This window comes from Musa acuminata, chromosome BXJ2-11 (assembly GCF_036884655.1).
Source record: "Musa acuminata AAA Group cultivar baxijiao chromosome BXJ2-11, Cavendish_Baxijiao_AAA, whole genome shotgun sequence".
NCBI classification, from domain to species: domain Eukaryota; kingdom Viridiplantae; phylum Streptophyta; class Magnoliopsida; order Zingiberales; family Musaceae; genus Musa; species Musa acuminata.
The window spans coordinates 9,865,212-9,883,477 of NC_088348.1; the positions used below are offsets into that span (position 1 = coordinate 9,865,212).

The window sequence follows — 18,266 nt, forward strand, 5'->3', positions numbered from 1 at the left end:
CACTTGGTTTCATTCGAAATAATTCAAAACTATGCATTAGAAGATTGACCTTAAACTCTTTTACTCTATTCATGCCTTCATGAGTTATTTCTACTGCGTGCTAAATCTCATGTGCTATTTCGCATAAAGAAATACGATCAAACTCATTTTTGTCTAAGGCGCAAAATAGACCATTCAAAGCTCTAACATTTAAAGAAAAAATTTTCTTCTCTAGATAAATCCATTCATTCATTAGTCTAGAGGATTTTTGAAAGTCATTTTCAATAATATTTTATAAATTTAAATTCATAGAAAATAAGAAATGTCTCATATATATTTTTCAATATGTGTAGTTCGTCCCATTGGATATAGGAGAATGAATGATAAAGTAATCTTCTTGAAAGCTGAAAAAAGCCATCTCTCTTAGGTGTTAAACCAAACAGAGAGAAACTTTGCTCTGATACCAACTGTTAGGACCGAAATCGGCACTGGGGGGTTGAATTAATGCTTTCATAAAACTTCTAGCGATTCTAAAATTCCATTCGATAAAACTCGTATCGGAAAGATGTTTAACTTAAAAATATTTATAAACATAATAAGTATAGTAAGCAAATAAATCAGTTAGAACTATAAATGAAAAGCATAATAAAAATGCAAATTGAGTTTTATAGTAGTTTGGTCATCGTGACCTACGTCCACTCCTGATTCCTCTTTCGTCGATGTCATCGACGTTCACTAACGATCTTCTTTCAATAAACGAAAATCAACTATCCTCTTACAACTCTTTCTCCTTTTCATAGGTTTCAGAGCCAACCTTTACAAGCCTCATACCTCTCTTAGACTAAGCCTAAAACTTAAAGAGGAGGACACTTAGCACTTTTTCAACTCAGAATAATAAACTATTTCTACTCCTTTTTCTTGCTACCCCAAGCAGGAAAGAGTAGGGTTTTTATAGACCCCAAATGAATTCAAATTTGGAGCTAAAAAGGGTCTTATCCCGAGTTTTCAGGGTACTAGCGATACCACCGCCTATAGATTGACACTAGGTGGTACCAACACCTTACACCTGAAACCAACTCAATTAGCTCTCTAAACTACTTCGATATTGATAAATTATTACAAAACTTGAATCTTTTGTTGTCCGGCCTATCATTAGTTCATCAAGCGCTTTGTCCAACCCTTCGGCGCTTCGTTTGACCTTTTGATGCATCGTCCTCTCCTTTAGCGTATTGTCCAATTGACATTTTGACCTCCACAACATCCAATCTGCTTGGCATCATTTTTGATCCTTCTAGCTCGATGCCCGAACTCATGGCATAAAACCTTCTACCGATATGTCGACCAGTCTTCTAACCCGACGTCCAATTTTTTGACATGTTCACTTCAACCCAATGTTTGATTCTTCTTGATTCAATCAATTTATCTTTTTTGATCGAAGATAGTTTTACACATTAAGTTATAACTTTATCAATTGGTTTCATTATCAAAATCCAAGATTCAATAAACGTGCCCGAGGTGTGTGTTAGAAAACCCGACTCACACCTTGATAAATTCGCTATGGTGGCAACTTCGAGTGAATGTACTTGAGGAATGTGAGTCGTGAAACCCGACCTGTGCCATGATTAATCCACTATGGTAGCAACTTCAAGCAAACATGCCCGAGGCATGTGAGTCGGAAAACCTGACTCGCACCTTGATATATTCGCTATGGCGGTAACTTTAAGCAAACGTGCCCGAGGCATGTGAGTCAGAAAACCTGACCTGCGCTATGATAAATCCACTACGACGACAACTTCAAGCGAACGTGCTTGAGATGTGTGAGTCAAAAAACCCGACCTATGTGTTGATAAATCTTCTATAGCAATAATTTCAGGCAAATGTGCCTAAGATGTGTGAATCGGAAAACCCAACCAACGCCTAAGTAAATCCGCTATGGTAGCGAGTAAATGTGCTTGAGGCGTATGAGTTGGGAAACTCAACCCACGCTTTGATAAATCCACTATGGCGGCAACTTCGAGCAAACATGCCCAAGGCGTGTGAGTTGGAAAATCCGACCCAAGCCTTGGTAAATCTGCTATGACGGTAACTTCGGGCAAATGTGCTCGATGCATGTGAGTCAAAAAATCCGACCTACACTATAATAAATCCACTATGATGACAACTTCAAGCAAATGTGCCCATGACATGTAAGTCAAGAAACCCGACTCGTGCCATGATAAATCCACTATGGTGACAACTTGGGGCAAACTGAGGCGTATGAGTAGGGAAACCCGACCTATGCCATGATAAATTTGCTACGGTGGCAACTTGGGGTAAATGTGTCCGAGGCGTGTGAGTCAGGATACCTGACCTGTGCCATAATAAATCCACCACAGTGGTAACTTCTAGCAAATGTACCTAAGGTATATGAGTCAGAAAAATTCGACCCACACTAAAGACATCCGCTATGACAGCAACTTTGGGCAAATGTGCCCAAGGTGTGTGTGAGTTAGAAAATCCAATATGCGCTATGATAAATTTGTTGTAACGAAGGCGTAAGGCCAAATGTGCCCGAGACACATGAGTCGGGGAAATCTAACCTGCGCTATGATAAATCTACTATGATAGAGATAGTAGGCTAAATGCACCCGAGACCTATGAATCAGAAAAACCCGATTAGAAAAAGTTGGCCCCAACCAATGAAAAGGCCAAATGACATGCCCTAAGCCCCCTCGCTAGAGCCCTGAAGCACTCCTTCCGGGGGAGACAAATGAATAGGGAATATTCCAACACTAGCCATAGGTTGCAAGTTGCAACCACCATGGAGTCAGTATGGAAGATAGCTCAGCTCTCGTTTGATGCAGAAAAGAGTTGAGATGGTGGGCGATGCTCTCTCAACTGTGCCTCACTAGCTCCGCACTATATAGGATTACATAGATCGATGCTACACTACAGGAGCCCAAATAGGTTGACTCACATCGTAGGGAGTGTATGGGTTAGTCGCCCACCCAACCATGTTACAGAAGGTATAGGCAGTCCTTACTAGCCTTAGTCCCCTCTAGTCGGCTCCACATGTATAAAAATTGATCCCTAATGTTTGAACAAGGATTGGACCCCCACACTCTGAACCCCCTTGCTTTTATTACTCCATAAATAGCTAACTTTACTATTGAAAGGGTCGGGTAAGGAAATCTCCCCGATACTAACCTCTTGTGCAGAGTCCTTGACGAAGTAATGGCACGCCTCAACACACCCCCAAGATCCCCGAGGAGACCAAAGCCTACCTTGACATAACCTCCAAGCTACCTTGGATGCCCAAAGTCCATCTTGACTAACATGTCTCCGGTAGTGTGACCCCCTCATCCAACCATCACGAGGGTCATTTAGATGATTTCATGCCTTCGGGACATAATCAAGCCGTACCGATTCATGACATCAAGACATCAACAAAAAGTAAGTTTCATTTCTTATGATAATTTCTTAACTAAATAAGTTAATTTTGATGACACATAGATGCTTGTTTTAACCATCGATGAACATGTTTAATCTTGTATCCATTCAAGAATAAAACCAAGATCTCATAAAAGTCAAATATTATATTGAGATCAAGCAATGGCTCATAATAATAACTTGTTGTGCCAATGCAGATTGTTTTCCTTCCCTGATATTCAATAAGCAATTGATTTTTTTAGTTAAAAAAAAATTTATGATAATATTTGAAGCTGACAAAATAGTCATATCATAGTGCTCTAAGCATCGACTTTTACGAAAAACTCGTTAACAAAAAGATTCTCTATTAAAAAATCTTTGATGTTCTAGAGTTTTGAATTAATATAGATTTATCTTTGGAAAAAGAAGAAGAAGAATAACATATATGTGTAATGTGTGGAGAACCAATCATAGTTCTTATGATCGATATAACTCGTAGTTCTTCGCATCCGGGTCCTCGGACAGTCGGTAGTGTGTCAGGAACCAATCTTAGCCGTTCGTGTGTTAACATCTTGGCCCTGATCATTACTCCTCTGGATCTTGATATTGATCATGTATTTTAATTGAAAAGTGATCGCGACCGTCCATCAATCATCTATAGCGTCAGTCTCCATCGCCGCAGGAAGAAGGTCCGGTAGGGCAGACGCGATACAACGACGCACCATTTTGCCCTCGAGTGTGGTTATCTTGGCTGTTCCTCGCGTTCAAAATCGGCTCGGCGGCCCACTATTGTCGTCGAGCGGACAAGCACCGATCTCCTCCTCTGCCAAGAAGGAGGAACGCCGGCGTTCTTTCTCTCTATCTCGCTCTGACGATGGCCTCGGATCCCTCTCGAGCTCGCATCGATCAGGTCTCTGGAAACCCTTGTTTACCTTTCTCTTATTCATCTCTATTTCTCGTTCGGAGTCCATCTCGCCAAGATTTGGAGCTTATAGCGTGTTCTTCGTTTGGAAACCAGTTCTTTGCTTCAAGAAAACGTAAAACCCCTCTGCCCAAGGATGGAAAGCCGGATAAAGAATCCAGAAGCCCGGTCGCTGGATCTCCTGGGGCCAAGGGAACCCTAGATGGCTTCCTGGCCAGGTCTCCGGACGTTGTATCGGTCGCCGGCCAGGGTCAGACTCGGAATTCGCCTAGGCATGACCTTGTGAAAAGAAATCTGGTTTCGGAGATTGATTCGATCGCTGATGCTGTTCGCAAGCCCGACTTGGTTTCAGATTCCGCGGAAACTGGGAGTTCATCGAGAACTGCTCCTGGTCAAGAAAGTGGGTCCGGGGATCATCTTGATTTCGTTCGGCCTCCTTCTGCTGTTGTTGTTGCAGAGAAAGATTCTCCAGAGGCGGTATTGGCTTGCGAGACCAGCAACGAAGGAAATTTAGAACTCAAGAGGTTTGCCGCCGATTTTCTGTCTTTGTACTGCAGGTGATGACCTTGTTTCCGCTATGATTCAAGTGCCCCTTTCATTTTCCTTATAATGCACTAGGTTTTGTGTTCTTGTAAATCTTTGAGTCTCTATCTTGAATCTTTTGATAGGTGATGTGTTTTGTGTCGCTTTGGAGCGATTTCTGTTTTGATTTAATTTTACACATGTTCTGTGACCAGTGATCTACCATCTGCTGAAAGTGTTCCTTTGGAACCAGATCAAAAGGGCCAAAAGAGAAATGGTAGTCCATCGCTTGTAGCTGTTTGCAGCAAGACATTGAGTAAAAGGCAATGTGCCTTGGACCATAGCGATATGCTCGTTGAGGCAGAAACTACTTCCCATGCTTTTCCTGAACCACCAACACACAAGTTGCATCCTGTGGCTGAAGAAGTGGTAAATAATAAGGTGGAACTTAATATGCGTTGTTACAATTTTGTTTAATTCATTTTCATATTTTATGGCAGAAGTTAAAAGGTCAAGTATATGCAGGTGCCAGGTGTTAAACTCTGCAGTGAAATTGATGGAGTTGTAAGCTTGAGAAGATGCACTGCTACCCCGGATGGTAGCTTCACTAAGACAAGACATTATATGATTGGTATGTGTTGTAATAATAGGGTTACCAATGATACCCCAAAATCTGCATTAAGATGTTCGATATTCTCACCTGGAGACGAGTTTTGGTCTGAAGCAATTCAAGTCGCTGATGGTCTACTTCCTGCAGCTAGTAATTTGCCTGAAGGTTTGCAGTTTTCAAAATGTGGAACATCTGATAATAAGTTACGGACAGATGAATCTTCCTGTAGAGCTACTAATGGTGTTTTAGATAGTGGCTCCATGGCATCAAAGATTTCTCAGAAAATTGGTGAGAAACCTATTGTAGAAAATAAAACATCGCTCAAGATCAGTCAACATATTGAAGTATCCCCGCTGCCTGTAAAGCATTTTGATTTCTCTTGTGAGGATAGCTTCCGTCAGCGTGGTGTAGAGAAAAATCAAAGTGCTATTGGTGTCAGTGTCGAACCTGCAAATAGTAATTATATACAACAGAAACATCTAGACAGCTTGCTTTTTAAGAAACATTCGGAAGATATGGAAAACTGCTTAGCTCCTAAAGAAAATTCTGATTTTTCTTTTTGTAATTCTGGTGGTTCATCTTCATCGACTGGAAAATCGTATCAAACTGGAGCTGGTTCTGACTTGGATGCATGTCCTGGGAAAGGTAATTTGCCAACTCAAGAAAACAACATGGGTCAAATTCGGAGTGTAAGGTTGCCTGTTTGTCTGCCAGGAACTGGCTATGATTCAGCTAATTTAGAGAGAAAACAAAAGAACAAATTAATCGCTAATGGCAATTATGAAGAGTTTGGCACTCCCTCCAGTTCTGTGCCTCCAAAATACCGTTTGCAACTTCACAGTTGGCTTCCTCCAGAGGTTTGCAACATATACAAGAGGAAAGGAATCTCAGAACTTTATCCTTGGCAGGTTTAACATATAACCTTTTATATTCTGTTTAACTGAAGGTGTGGATGCTGAAAATTATGCAAATGAGAGATTTGGAAGCTTGCAAAGTTCTTGTGGTGTTATATAATATGAATTCTAAATGTTTTAAAATTAAAGCTTAAAGAGATATTGGGAGAAAGTTCTAGATCTTTTGGATGTCCATAAAATATTTAAATTTCTTTAGCAGAAATTGAAAATTGGAGGGTCACTTTATATTACCCAAAGGCGATTGCCTTTCTGCTAGGTTATTTAGTTAATTTTTAATCGATTGGTTAATGTTCTAATTTCTTTAACTATATGGAAAATATTCCTTTGATTTTCATTGTTTTTTGTGAATTCCTTTTTTTTTTTTTTGCTTAATGCCTGCTTTATGGCTAGAGTTCTTCCTGGTATTTTAGACCCCTATGCCATTGCTAGTAAGCTGTATGTCCAATAGGCCAAACTGACATATGAGAACTTTCTTGGTGTCTTAGTGTCTTATAATTAGTTTTTGCAGCCTTGGGTCTCACGTGTTGGTTCTTCCATGTTTTTTTTGGAATGTGATGGATGTTACATTTCCTCTTATTTTTTAGGGAACGACCTTTGTTATCAAGTTTGCACAATAGTTTTATGAATTATGATCATGGGTCGTCGTCTCATATACCACTTGTATCGGCCCTTTGCCAGACCGATAAATACCGGTCAGTACCGGTAAACCAAAAAAATGGCTGAAATTCAGTCAAAATTAGAAAAACCCTATTTTAAAGTTTTTTAATCCTAATTTCTTGGTATATAAACTAAATTTAAATAAGAATAAAAAGTATACCTATGCCATAAATGAGTTGAAATTCTAGACTATAAGGATCGAAAATTGCAATTCTTATGTTTTCGAATTCATGAGCAAGAACTTTGTTGAACGACCCTTCATCATTTGTTAATCTAAATAATTTTCTTAAATACCTCTAATTAGGCCTTAATTAATCATTAGTCCCTAATAAATCAATATTTATCAGTATTCTTGATGCTAACTACATAAACGATGAAGAAAACATAGAGCATAGCTAAATACCTTCAATTTGAGGCAAATTCTATTGGATCTCGAGTTCCAATCCATCTTTTATCCAAATGACTGCCACGAATCATCGATCAGAGGGACTAAGCAAGTTAATTGAGAGTGAGTGGAAGACGGGGGAGGGAGGGGCCCTTATAAGCCCAAAACAACACCCAATCGTTAATTTGACCATTGAGGGCTGGTGTGAATCAAATTTAGCCTGGTATTGTTTGGTGACAGTCATATTTTGATCGTATCATGTGATACATGAGGCATGTTTATTGTTACTGATACGCCTCACACGTCCAATGTATTGACTGAAACGGTTTGGTGAGTCGTTGGATCGGTATGTACAACCCATTTTGTATGACAATCCACATTTATGACTTATGACTATACATAAAGTTGCATTGTCGTTATTGATGTGTGTATCCTTATTGATGTTTTCTCTTGACTATCGTATTTACCTGCATTATTCTTGAACGTATCAAATTTTGGGAGACATTGATAGTTATATAATTTTTCTTGTAAAGATATTTTGATTTACCATGTCTTTGCAACCATGCTTCTATTTGCTGTTGTCTTCTCCTTTTTGATTCTTTGGCACATTTTTCCAGCCGTTTAGCACTTAAACCTAAAAAGAAAAAAGCTAAGCTGATGTTAACTAGACATGATGAAAGAGAGTCTAAATCTGACCATGACGTGCCCTAATTGACCTAGAAAATATTCATAAGTGTTTTAGACTAGGTTTGATAGTTGAAAGTTCTGGTTGATTAGTTTGTTTCATTTAGCAAATAGCAGGATTGATTTGAATTTCTGATTTGGTTGTTGAATCACAGCCCCTAGGTGACCCATGTTTTCAGTATTTGTTATTCATCTTATCTAATATTCTAATATTCGATATATTGGTGGCATCCTTGATTCATGAGACAGTCTTCTTATTTTATTCACCTATTCATATTTGTTCTTTGCATCTGTATAGCAAATATTGTTGCTAAATTTAAAATTTTGTGCCTACTAAATTTTTAGATTGTTTTCCGATTGTATAAATTTAAGTTGTTGTGGCTAAGAGTACATATGAATATAAATTGGATTATTAGTCATGCACTTACAAAATTTATGCATGGTCACAATAACCATGACTTCCACTTACAAATGTTCATTCTTGCACCGAGATCTGCACTTGTTCTTTAACATGTCGAATATAGTGGGTCTTATAAGAGGTTCAGCAAGGACTAGATGAATCACGGTTAACCATAACATGTTACAACATAATGTTATTTGAAACATGTTGACTTTCATATACTTATGACAACTTTCATGAATCTTAGGTGGAATGTCTCCTTGTGGATGGCGTCTTAGAGAAAAGAAATCTTGTGTATTGCGCAACTACAAGGTACGTGTACACTAAGGAATTTTGAAAAAAGAAATGATCCAACTTATGGAGCATTTTGATTGAAATTGTTTCCTGACTTTTGCATTCAAACTTTTCTAGTTCTTGTTGCATGAATTTTTACAAGATTTTAATGTTCACTCCATTGAGCCACTTGTTCTTTTGTTGTTTTTGACCTTTTTATGTCAATGGTCTTATTTAGTGCTCTTAATATTGAGAACTGTTACTTCAATTGGCACTCCAGGAAAGTCCTTTCTCCAATTCATATTGCTAGACCTAAACCAAGGGTAGGATATTAATGTGGTTGGCCTTGAAATCACAAAGTTCAGTCAAGAAATACCCTAGCCTGAGAAAAAACTGGAGGGATAAACACATTTTGCAACTTGTTCAATCTTTCTTGTGAGTTCATGTTTGCATCCTTTTGGGTTGCTTCTTTGCCAAACTATTTAGAGGGTTATCTTTTGAATTTCAAATATTAACATTTCTCTACAAAGATCTCTAGTTACAGAGCAGTTTTAGTAAGAATAATTAACCCTAGGAAACTCCTGATTCTTTTTTTTGAAAATTTTCTCCCATTATATCACATCCAATACGCCCTGGAATTGTTATGGATAATGCACTAGTTGGAGACATATTGAGCGACATGCTCATTACTTGAATCCTTGGATACAAGAATACATTAAATTCACTGTTTATTGATCCTACATCCCCGTAAATCCAAGTTATTCTACCTACAAATCATTGGAATTAATTTTGCTTTTCTTGATTTTCTTTGTTGGCTATCATATATTGGCTTCAGAACTTTTTTATGTGAAGCATGTGAATGTTGATGGTCTTGCAGCTGTTTGACAGTTCTGGTAAGAGTTTCGTGGCTGAAATTTTGATGTTGAGGCAAGTTTTATCGACCGGAAAAATGGCTCTTCTTGTCCTTCCATATGTATCCCTTTGTGCTGAAAAGGTGCACTTCATTATTTGTGTCAAATCTAATTACTCATATTACTATATTAAACTAATACTTTTTGATGTGCTACAAATGGCCACTCGTTTTATTTTAGGCTGAACATTTGGAACTACTTCTTGAGCCACTTGGTAAGCATGTTCGCAGTTTTTATGGAAATCAAGGTGGTGGATCACTTCCTAAAGATACATCCGTGGCTGTATGTACCATTGAGAAGGCAAACTCTCTAATTAACCGCTTGTTGGAGGAAGGTCGCCTTTCTGAACTTGGAATTATCGTGATAGATGAACTTCATATGGTACTTATTTTATATTTGATCCTTGACCTTGTATCTTTTATTTTGTTCCAACTCTTGTTCTTTTGGAATGATTTCTGTAGTATGGAATGATTTCTAATGATCATTAATGATTTCTAACGATCATTAATGTTCAAACTCTCCAAAACCTCTTCATCCTGATTTCTGTAGTATGGAATGATCGATAATGAGCGTATCGTAGTTTCCATGTTTATGGCGCTTATAAAGTGAATCTTAAGTGCTAGGCACCAACCCACATTTGTGGGTACATATTATGCTTTTACAAGAAAGAACATGGTGAGTTGTGTAGCCAAACCAGAAGCAAGAAGGGTTGTTGGATCAGAAATTAGGGGGTGTGTGGCTTTTTTCACCATTGCATGTCGTCCATCAAGTTTGGCGATAATAGGTTGTTAATTTGCTCAGCTCTGTCTAATTTTGGGCAATATTTTGAGCAGGAAACTACATAATGTGCAATATAAGTTGCCAATTGGGTGCATGATTCCTGTACCTTTATTATTGCGATAAATAGCATTACTCAGATGGTTGTTTACTGGTAGCTTAGTGATTTAATAAATACTTTGAGGTAAATAATATGTTAATTTGGAAATTAATCAATACAACATGATGATACAATTCCAGCTTAGATTCGGTTACAGTCAAAATAAAAGTTGATTAAATATATCACAAGAACATCAGGGATTAGGAAAACTGTCTCACACCAATCAGACCCAAACTACCTCTAACTTAGACAGTTAATTTGACCTTGATGTGACCAAGGTTCGCAATACCGTACCGTACCGGAGTTTCGACCTGGGCTCGGTACCGGTATGGTACGGTATACCGCTCGGTACACCCAGGTGTACCGAGCGGTATATTCAGGCGTGTCGAGCACTGTAGCAGTGCTACACTGCTACAGTACTACTACAGTGTCGGAACGGTAACATATGGTCTACGTACCGAAAGTTTGGCGGACCGGTACATACCGCCCGTACCGGGCGGTACGGACCGGTACTGCAAACCATGGATGTGACCATCTGGCATCAGAAGTTCGGAAGGTGGAGTGAAATGCCAAGGAAGAAGTTCAGAAGGTGGAGTGGAAACGCTAAGCCTTTAATATAAGCTTGTAGGGGCCAAGCAACATAATAAGTAATCTGTGGGAGTTTTCTCTTCTTCCCAATGAGATCTTTGTCTTCTTGTATTTCTGCCTACTGTTCCTTTCGGTCAATCCTAGTGTTTGTAAGAATCCCCAATGAGAAAGGCCTCCATTCCTTCTCAAAGAGGTTTATTTGTTATAATAAGAACAATTATAACACAAAAACATACTGTAGATATATATGATTATATTCTATTATCTGATGCTCTTTTTACCTGCATAAGCTTAAATAAAACTGAACAAATAAATGAAAACAAATTTCTGAGAATGAAATAAAGTATAAGGATGTAGACATCCACCACATGTAGGCTTTTAGCAAGACTCTCTCTCTCTACCCCCCCCTCTGTCTCTGTTTCTTTCTGTAAATCTGTTTTTGAAACATGACTGGTCAAGCAAATATCTAATAATGAAAGTAATAATAAACTCTTATCTGTTCTCATTCATGAAGAAAAATGTTTTTGAGAATAAGATTCTGAGAATCGAGCCAAACATAACCAAGTAGCACCTATATTAATTCTCAGTTTATGTGGCCATCTGGAGAATAGGAACAACTGCCATCCTCATTTAGTTATGAAGATAACAATGGTTTAAACTTTGACACGATGGCCTATATATAGGTATAATTGCAGCTGTTTATATTTTTCCGGAAGTTGAACTCCACAATTTTGACATAAGGCTGTCCGTTTTATTTGCTATTATAGGTTGCAGATCAGCACAGAGGTTATTTGTTGGAGCTAATGTTGACAAAGCTTCGCTATGCTGCTGGCGAAGGAAGCTCTGACTCATCTAACGGAGAAAGTTTAGGAAGTTCAGGAGCTAGTAGTGGGAAGGCTGACCCAGCTCATGGTTTGCAGATTGTTGGAATGAGTGCCACCATGCCTAATGTAGCAGCTGTTGCTGATTGGCTTCAGGTATGTGGGAAGTTAGTTATTGTCTTCAGATATTCTTTACTTATGGATAGTTTGACTTGTATATGTATGATCCCAAAATGGTTATGACACAGGACATTGATGTATTTTGCGATTGCATGGTTTTACCTTTCTATGATGATCACTTGTTAGACAGTGGCCATTGCTGCTGGTTTTATTTTCTTTGGATTAGTTGTTTTTTGTTTTTAGTGGTTTCAAACTTTCACCCTTTATGTCTTTAGTGTATTATTTTGGTTTTCTCTTTCATACTTGGGACCAAGGTTCGCAATACCGTACCGTACCGGTGTTTCAAGCTTGGCTCGGTACGGTATGGTACGGTGTACCGAGCGGTACACCTGATTTTAGTTCGTTAAACCCTCCGAAAATACCTGAAAAAAAAAAAAAGTTAGGATAGGGTTTTTAAGTTACAAATAAATATGGTAATAGTATAAGTTTAGCAAACTCAATGTAAATTAGGTAAGAATAGTATCACATATCTTTTTTGGTGTTTGAGTTAGTCTTGTTCGAGGTTCGTATTTCAGCCCGTCATAGATTGAAATATCTACAGAAAAATCATTTGAATTGTTAGATTATTTTGTTACAATATAAACTCTAAAATTCAAATGAATTAAATAATCACATATGTAAATATACTTAATTGTTGATTCTACCACCAAAACGAACGATGGGCCTCCACGGGTGGTGGATCAGGGTCCTCAATCCGATACATCTGCATATCAATATGATACATTTGTTGGACCCAATCATGAAATTGATCCCATGACATAGTGTATTGATACACCGTATACCATTGATGCATCAATGTGGTGCTGATCGTAGACTGATCGTTATGAACCATATTTGTCCAAGGCAGCTCTCGAGACATATATTGGTGAATGTCAGAGCTTCTACTTTCGCTACTGATTTGCTGTTCTGTATCATACTGTTGCTCAGAGAAGGATGACCAACTATTACCATACTGTTGTTGCCCGTATGATTCTCCATAATACGATAGTTGTGAATATGATGAGCCTCTTTCTGTGTCTATATCATGTATGTTCTGTTGCATTTGTTCAAATTCATCCACCGCCTTCCCCTTCCTCTTCTCCTTCCGCGCATAAACTTGACCAGTACCTTGTCGAATTCCATGATCTGAATCTTGAGTGGCATGCGTAAAACATTCCTCAGTCCATTCACCACCCTCAAGTTGTGTAGACGAGACCAACGATTGCCCGGCATCATCGCCATCATCTGTCGAGGCACTGCTGTTCATGTTGCTGTCATGTCTCTGGACCGAGCGAGTTGCTGAATGTGATTGTGAAGGTGTCTCGTCTCCCGACTCGATTCTTTCCAACGATGCAACTGATGCTACTGCCTTCCCCTTTGCCTTTGCACGTTGTGCGGACGAGTGTGACCGTTGGGTGTCGGTAGTTCCTCGAGCAGTTTGACTTCTACCACGTTGTAATCGAGGGGGATTTTCCATCTGTTGGGGTTGTGCTTCTTCTTCTTCTATTGCCTCGGTGATAAAACGTGAAGGACGCTGAGGATCTCCCGCCTCATCAAGTAGAGGATCCTCTTGGTTCTTTGCTACTTCAACCCAGTCTAACATTGGCTCTGAATCTTTGTTGTAGAATTGGAGGTCAATGGGATCAATATCTGGTTCCTCTGACTCCTTATCCAACTCAGCACATCGCAATCTTAGCCACATGTTATAATGGACATATACTAGTTTCTCTAACCGTCTGTAGTAGAGTATGTTGTGGACTTTCGTATGAATCAATGCAAACGTTGACCAATTACGTTCGCAACCACTAGATGTTGTTGTCTGTGAAAGTATACAAACGGCAACCTTCCTTAAATGTGGTGCATCCCCTCCAAATTGTAGCCACCACTCGATTGCAAAAAGATATAAATAAGATTTTACTAGCATAACAAATAATTAACATTAAATATAATTGATAATCAATATGCATAACTTTTCCTCACCAGGATCCATAGTGTAACGACACGATACAGCTACAACGTCGGAGAATGAACCAACTGTTTCTCGAAATAATCGACCCTCCATAAGAGCATCGGCTGCCTCAGTAGTGTTTGGTATGAGCCGATATATAACATTTCGTAGTGTCGTTAGGAAATTATTTTGCGTTCCGAGAGCATATCGATATTGAATTGCCGGGTTTAGATAATATGCTACAAAACATAATTTTGTTAATATGATTTTTTATTATCTAAATAATAATAAATTAAATTATTCTGAATATGAATTTACCTGCATTATGGATATCTTGATCCATATAAACTTTGGTCCGACGATCAATGAATCGTACGTATTGGTCGACCTTAAAATCATCTTTGAATGCTCTCATGACCTCATCTCTTGTTGAAATCAGCATATATTTAAGATACGGTATCTGTGGATGCTTGTCCATATCGACCTTACGAAGGACAATATAAAGTGGTTTCACACCTTTTATGATTTCTGCCGTAGTCTCTCAAAATCTTGAGAAAAGAATGGACTTTTCTATCTTCTTTCCATCGCTCAATTTCGAATATCTGGATTCAGACCACTCTTGTGAGGTAACCATTGCCTTCAAGCCATGCATTTTTTGTTGTAATGACTTTAATGCAATAAAATTGGTAGCAAACCGAGTAATTCCAGGTCGAAGTATCTCACCGTTTATATACTTTTGCATTAAAGCGTGGACCCAATGATGATTATATATAAACTTTGTAATTGATTGTGCTCGAGCTACACATTTCTTGACCGCATCCAACTCACCAATATCCTTCAGCATTAGATCTATGCAATGAGCTGCACATGGAGTCCAAAACAAAGATTTTCTTTTTTCTATCAATTGCAAACTGGCTTTTTTGAAATTCGCTCCATTGTCGGTTATTATTTGGACAACATACTATGGTCCAATCTCCTCTACCATAGTGTCCGTCAAGCTCTCAATGTAGTTTGCATCTTGGATCTTTTCAGAAGTATTAACAGACTTATGAAACACCACTCTTCTATTGCAATAAATAAGAAAGTTTATGATACTCATTCTTGTTGGTCCTGTCCAACTGTCACACATCAATGTCACCCCATATTCGTCCCATTACCTCTTGAAGGATTTGATCCAATCCTTTAGTTTTGCCACCTCCTCATCTTAGTACACGCCGTAAATCTCCTTCGGTGTTGGAGGTTGGATTCCCATGCTAGACTTTTGAATAGAAGAGATCATGCTCTGATAATATGGACCTTGGGCTGTGTTGGCTGGAATCCTATGGAAGTTGAACCATTTTGAGATTGCCTTCCCAATATCCCATTTTTTTTCTTTTGTGTATGCATTATCTATCCGTGTCTGTTTCGCTGTTTGTGGGGGATAGGTTTGCGGATCAATATCAACAATATCTGGTGCAAACCTCCTGCCAAGACCTCTCATAAAATCACGGAGTCCACCATACCTCATGCTACTAGTTCGGCCTAACTGAGAAGGAGCAGTTGGTTGCCTTATGTTGGTTGACCTCTGGATTCCACTACCACTGCCATGCTCCAATTATGAGTCAGGTCGTTGATGCCTCATTGCTTCATTGACCGCATACTGATGCTCCAATGATGCACGAATCCCAACTATGAGATCCGGGTCGACTTGATCGCCGTAACCCTCATACTGATCATAAACTCGTTCCTGTGTAGCCCTATAATATTCTTCCTCAACTCTTGCCTTCTTTTTTAATGTATCTTCCTTTGCTTGTTGAAGCTTGCTTTGAAATAATTTACGGATCTCTGTTGGAACCTTCTTGCATTTTGCAACATCAGGATACCCACCAGCCAAATGCATTTTCACCCGAGTTATTCCTTCACCTTTGCCAATGTAGTCACAATAAATACTTTGCCAATGATGACGGTTTCCATCTATCTTTCGGGCATGAACCCATGCATCATCACGTGGCTGTTCCTTTGGTGCCATGATCCTACCAAATTTAAATCAAATAAACTATAAAGTATAAACATATTAAATTGACTAAATATCGATCATAAATCACTAATCGCAATATTAAATAATTTTATTAAAACATAACTAATCATATTTTATCATCATAAATATGTTACATGCATAAAAGAAGTATTAAAATAATTAGATACACTAATTACACGATTAACATAGTTAATTTTCTACTAATTACTTCTCTTTTAACACTATAAACATGGCAAACACTTTAATAGGTATTAAAGATATTGGATTGACATAAAATCGAATAAATTTCGATTAAATCATCATTAAAATGACTAATCACAGTATTAAATAACTTTAATAAAACATAATTAAACTTATTTTATCATCATATATATGTCAAACACATAAAAGAAACATTAAATATGTAATTTTAATCCAATATAATTTAAATTATGATAAAATCATTATTAGATACACTAATTATACGATTAACATAGTTAATTTTTCATTAATTACTTCTCTTTCAATATTATAAACATGACAAACACCCTAATAGGTATTAAAGACATTAAATTGATATAAAATCGAATAAATTTTGATTAAATCATCATTAAAATGACTAATCACAGTATTAAATAACTTTAATAAAACTTAATAAAACTTATTTTACTATCATAAATATTATTCAATATTTAATATGCATGAAACATACTAATCATAATCTTAAAGATCTTAATTACTCTCTAATTAAAGAAAGCGAATAAATACCTCCTGATTAGAAAGGTCTTCCTTTTAATCTTTCCAAATTAGTCTCGATTGAATTCACAAATCGTTGCAGTCCCTGCTTGGGATCATAAGATTCTTGGTTTCATGGAGGCACTTTTTCCTGTTTTACAATCTGTTGGGTATATAATTATTTTTATTTGTTGCATCTTGTTTTTTGCCTTCTCTCTTGGTGCTTTCTTTTGATCATTTTTTATCCAAGTCTGTTTGGGACAGTGGAAATTATTTACATGTTTGTGTGTTGTGCTTTTGATGTGCTTGCAAGTTGTAAACAAATCTATAATTCTCTTTATTCTGTTGGGTTGTAATCCAGTAGCTTTCTGCCTTGTCAGCACGTATCAAATTTAAACAATCTGCACTCATGCCTGTTAACCGAGATAAATACTTGTGGTTTTTTTTAATGAATAGAATGATCATGATAGAACTGAACGGGAATTCGACTATCCAAAATGATGTACTCTACTCTTTGATGGATACAATTTACAGATGCTCTCTTGCATTAGTTACACAGATCTTTTCTGCTCCAAAATATTCATTGAGGTGTATATCTGTGTACTTAACATTTAACTGGTCTCTGGGCATTATTTTAAGTGCTTTTGGGATAAAGTGCTCAGACTGAAAAAAAAAGTGTGGTTGGCATTATGTCAATCTAGTAGAAGTAGTTGCTAGTAAATTTGTATGTGGATTTCTCTTCTTTTTCAAGACAGTTATAAAATCAAACTAAACTATAGTTCGTTTCAAGTTTCAACATCAATTCTGATTTCTTTAAGACCTTTGCTTCTTTATTAGTTAGCTAAGCAGTGTAAATTTTCATATTGTATAGAGTTCTCAGTTCTTGGAAACAGCCTTCCAAGTAAGTTTTGAGTAATTTTTAGTTGGTAGAAACTAAAGAGTAGAAACGACCAATGTATCATTTCTAGCCCCATGTTCTAGCACAAAGGGCAGTTGGAGAGTTTTCATACCTCTTTATAAATGAGATAATACTGCTTTACCTAGATGTTGTATTGGTAAGAGTCTCCTGCACTAGGTATGTCCTTTTTATGGAGTTTTCATACTTTCTAAATTTGTATTTATCTTTTGTTGATCATAGAGGTTAGTAATTCAACACTATTTCAGTCATTGTGCATGAATTCTGTTACTTGCATTTTTCAACATGAAGTTGATCTGTTGGTGATTAGCTGAATCGCTGATTATGTTTTTGAAAGAAATTCTTATCTTTTAGCAATTGATAATTAACAATTATGCACATAATGATCAGTAGAGAAGTATCTGCGGATAGTCAGATGCATAATTCACTAGGATATGAAAATTGATGATTATTAAGAAAGGCTCACCACGTTGGTTAGGAAAACAAAATGAACATCATGGTTGCTGTCTTATATCTGTGAGTTTCTTCCTGAATTCTGTATGTCCTAGTGTAAGTACTAAA

At 37.6% G+C, this 18,266-nt stretch overlaps 1 protein-coding gene across 8 annotated transcripts in view; it reads left to right on the forward strand.

Annotated features, from left to right (window-relative positions):
- The first annotated feature begins 4,069 nt into the window (after positions 1 to 4,069).
- LOC135627990 (helicase and polymerase-containing protein TEBICHI-like) overlaps positions 4,070 to 18,266 on the forward strand; it is a 38,408-nt gene continuing 24,211 nt past the window's right edge. For 4 of the 8 annotated variants that reach the window (XM_065134494.1, XM_065134492.1, XM_065134493.1 and 1 more), the window contains exons 1-8: positions 4,070 to 4,297; positions 4,406 to 4,866; positions 5,047 to 5,272; positions 5,357 to 6,349; positions 8,729 to 8,793; positions 9,643 to 9,748; positions 9,846 to 10,046; positions 11,898 to 12,107. In XM_065134494.1, coding sequence (XP_064990566.1) covers positions 4,262 to 4,297; positions 4,406 to 4,866; positions 5,047 to 5,272; positions 5,357 to 6,349; positions 8,729 to 8,793; positions 9,643 to 9,748; positions 9,846 to 10,046; positions 11,898 to 12,107 — 2,298 coding nt within the window. In that variant the 5' untranslated portion in view covers positions 4,070 to 4,261. Of the gene's footprint in view, positions 4,298 to 4,405; positions 4,867 to 5,046; positions 5,273 to 5,356; positions 6,350 to 8,728; positions 8,794 to 9,642; positions 9,749 to 9,845; positions 10,047 to 11,897; positions 12,108 to 18,266 lie in introns of those variants that run through there. The other 4 variants (XM_065134497.1, XM_065134496.1, XM_065134498.1 and 1 more) reach the window with 4 other exon arrangements.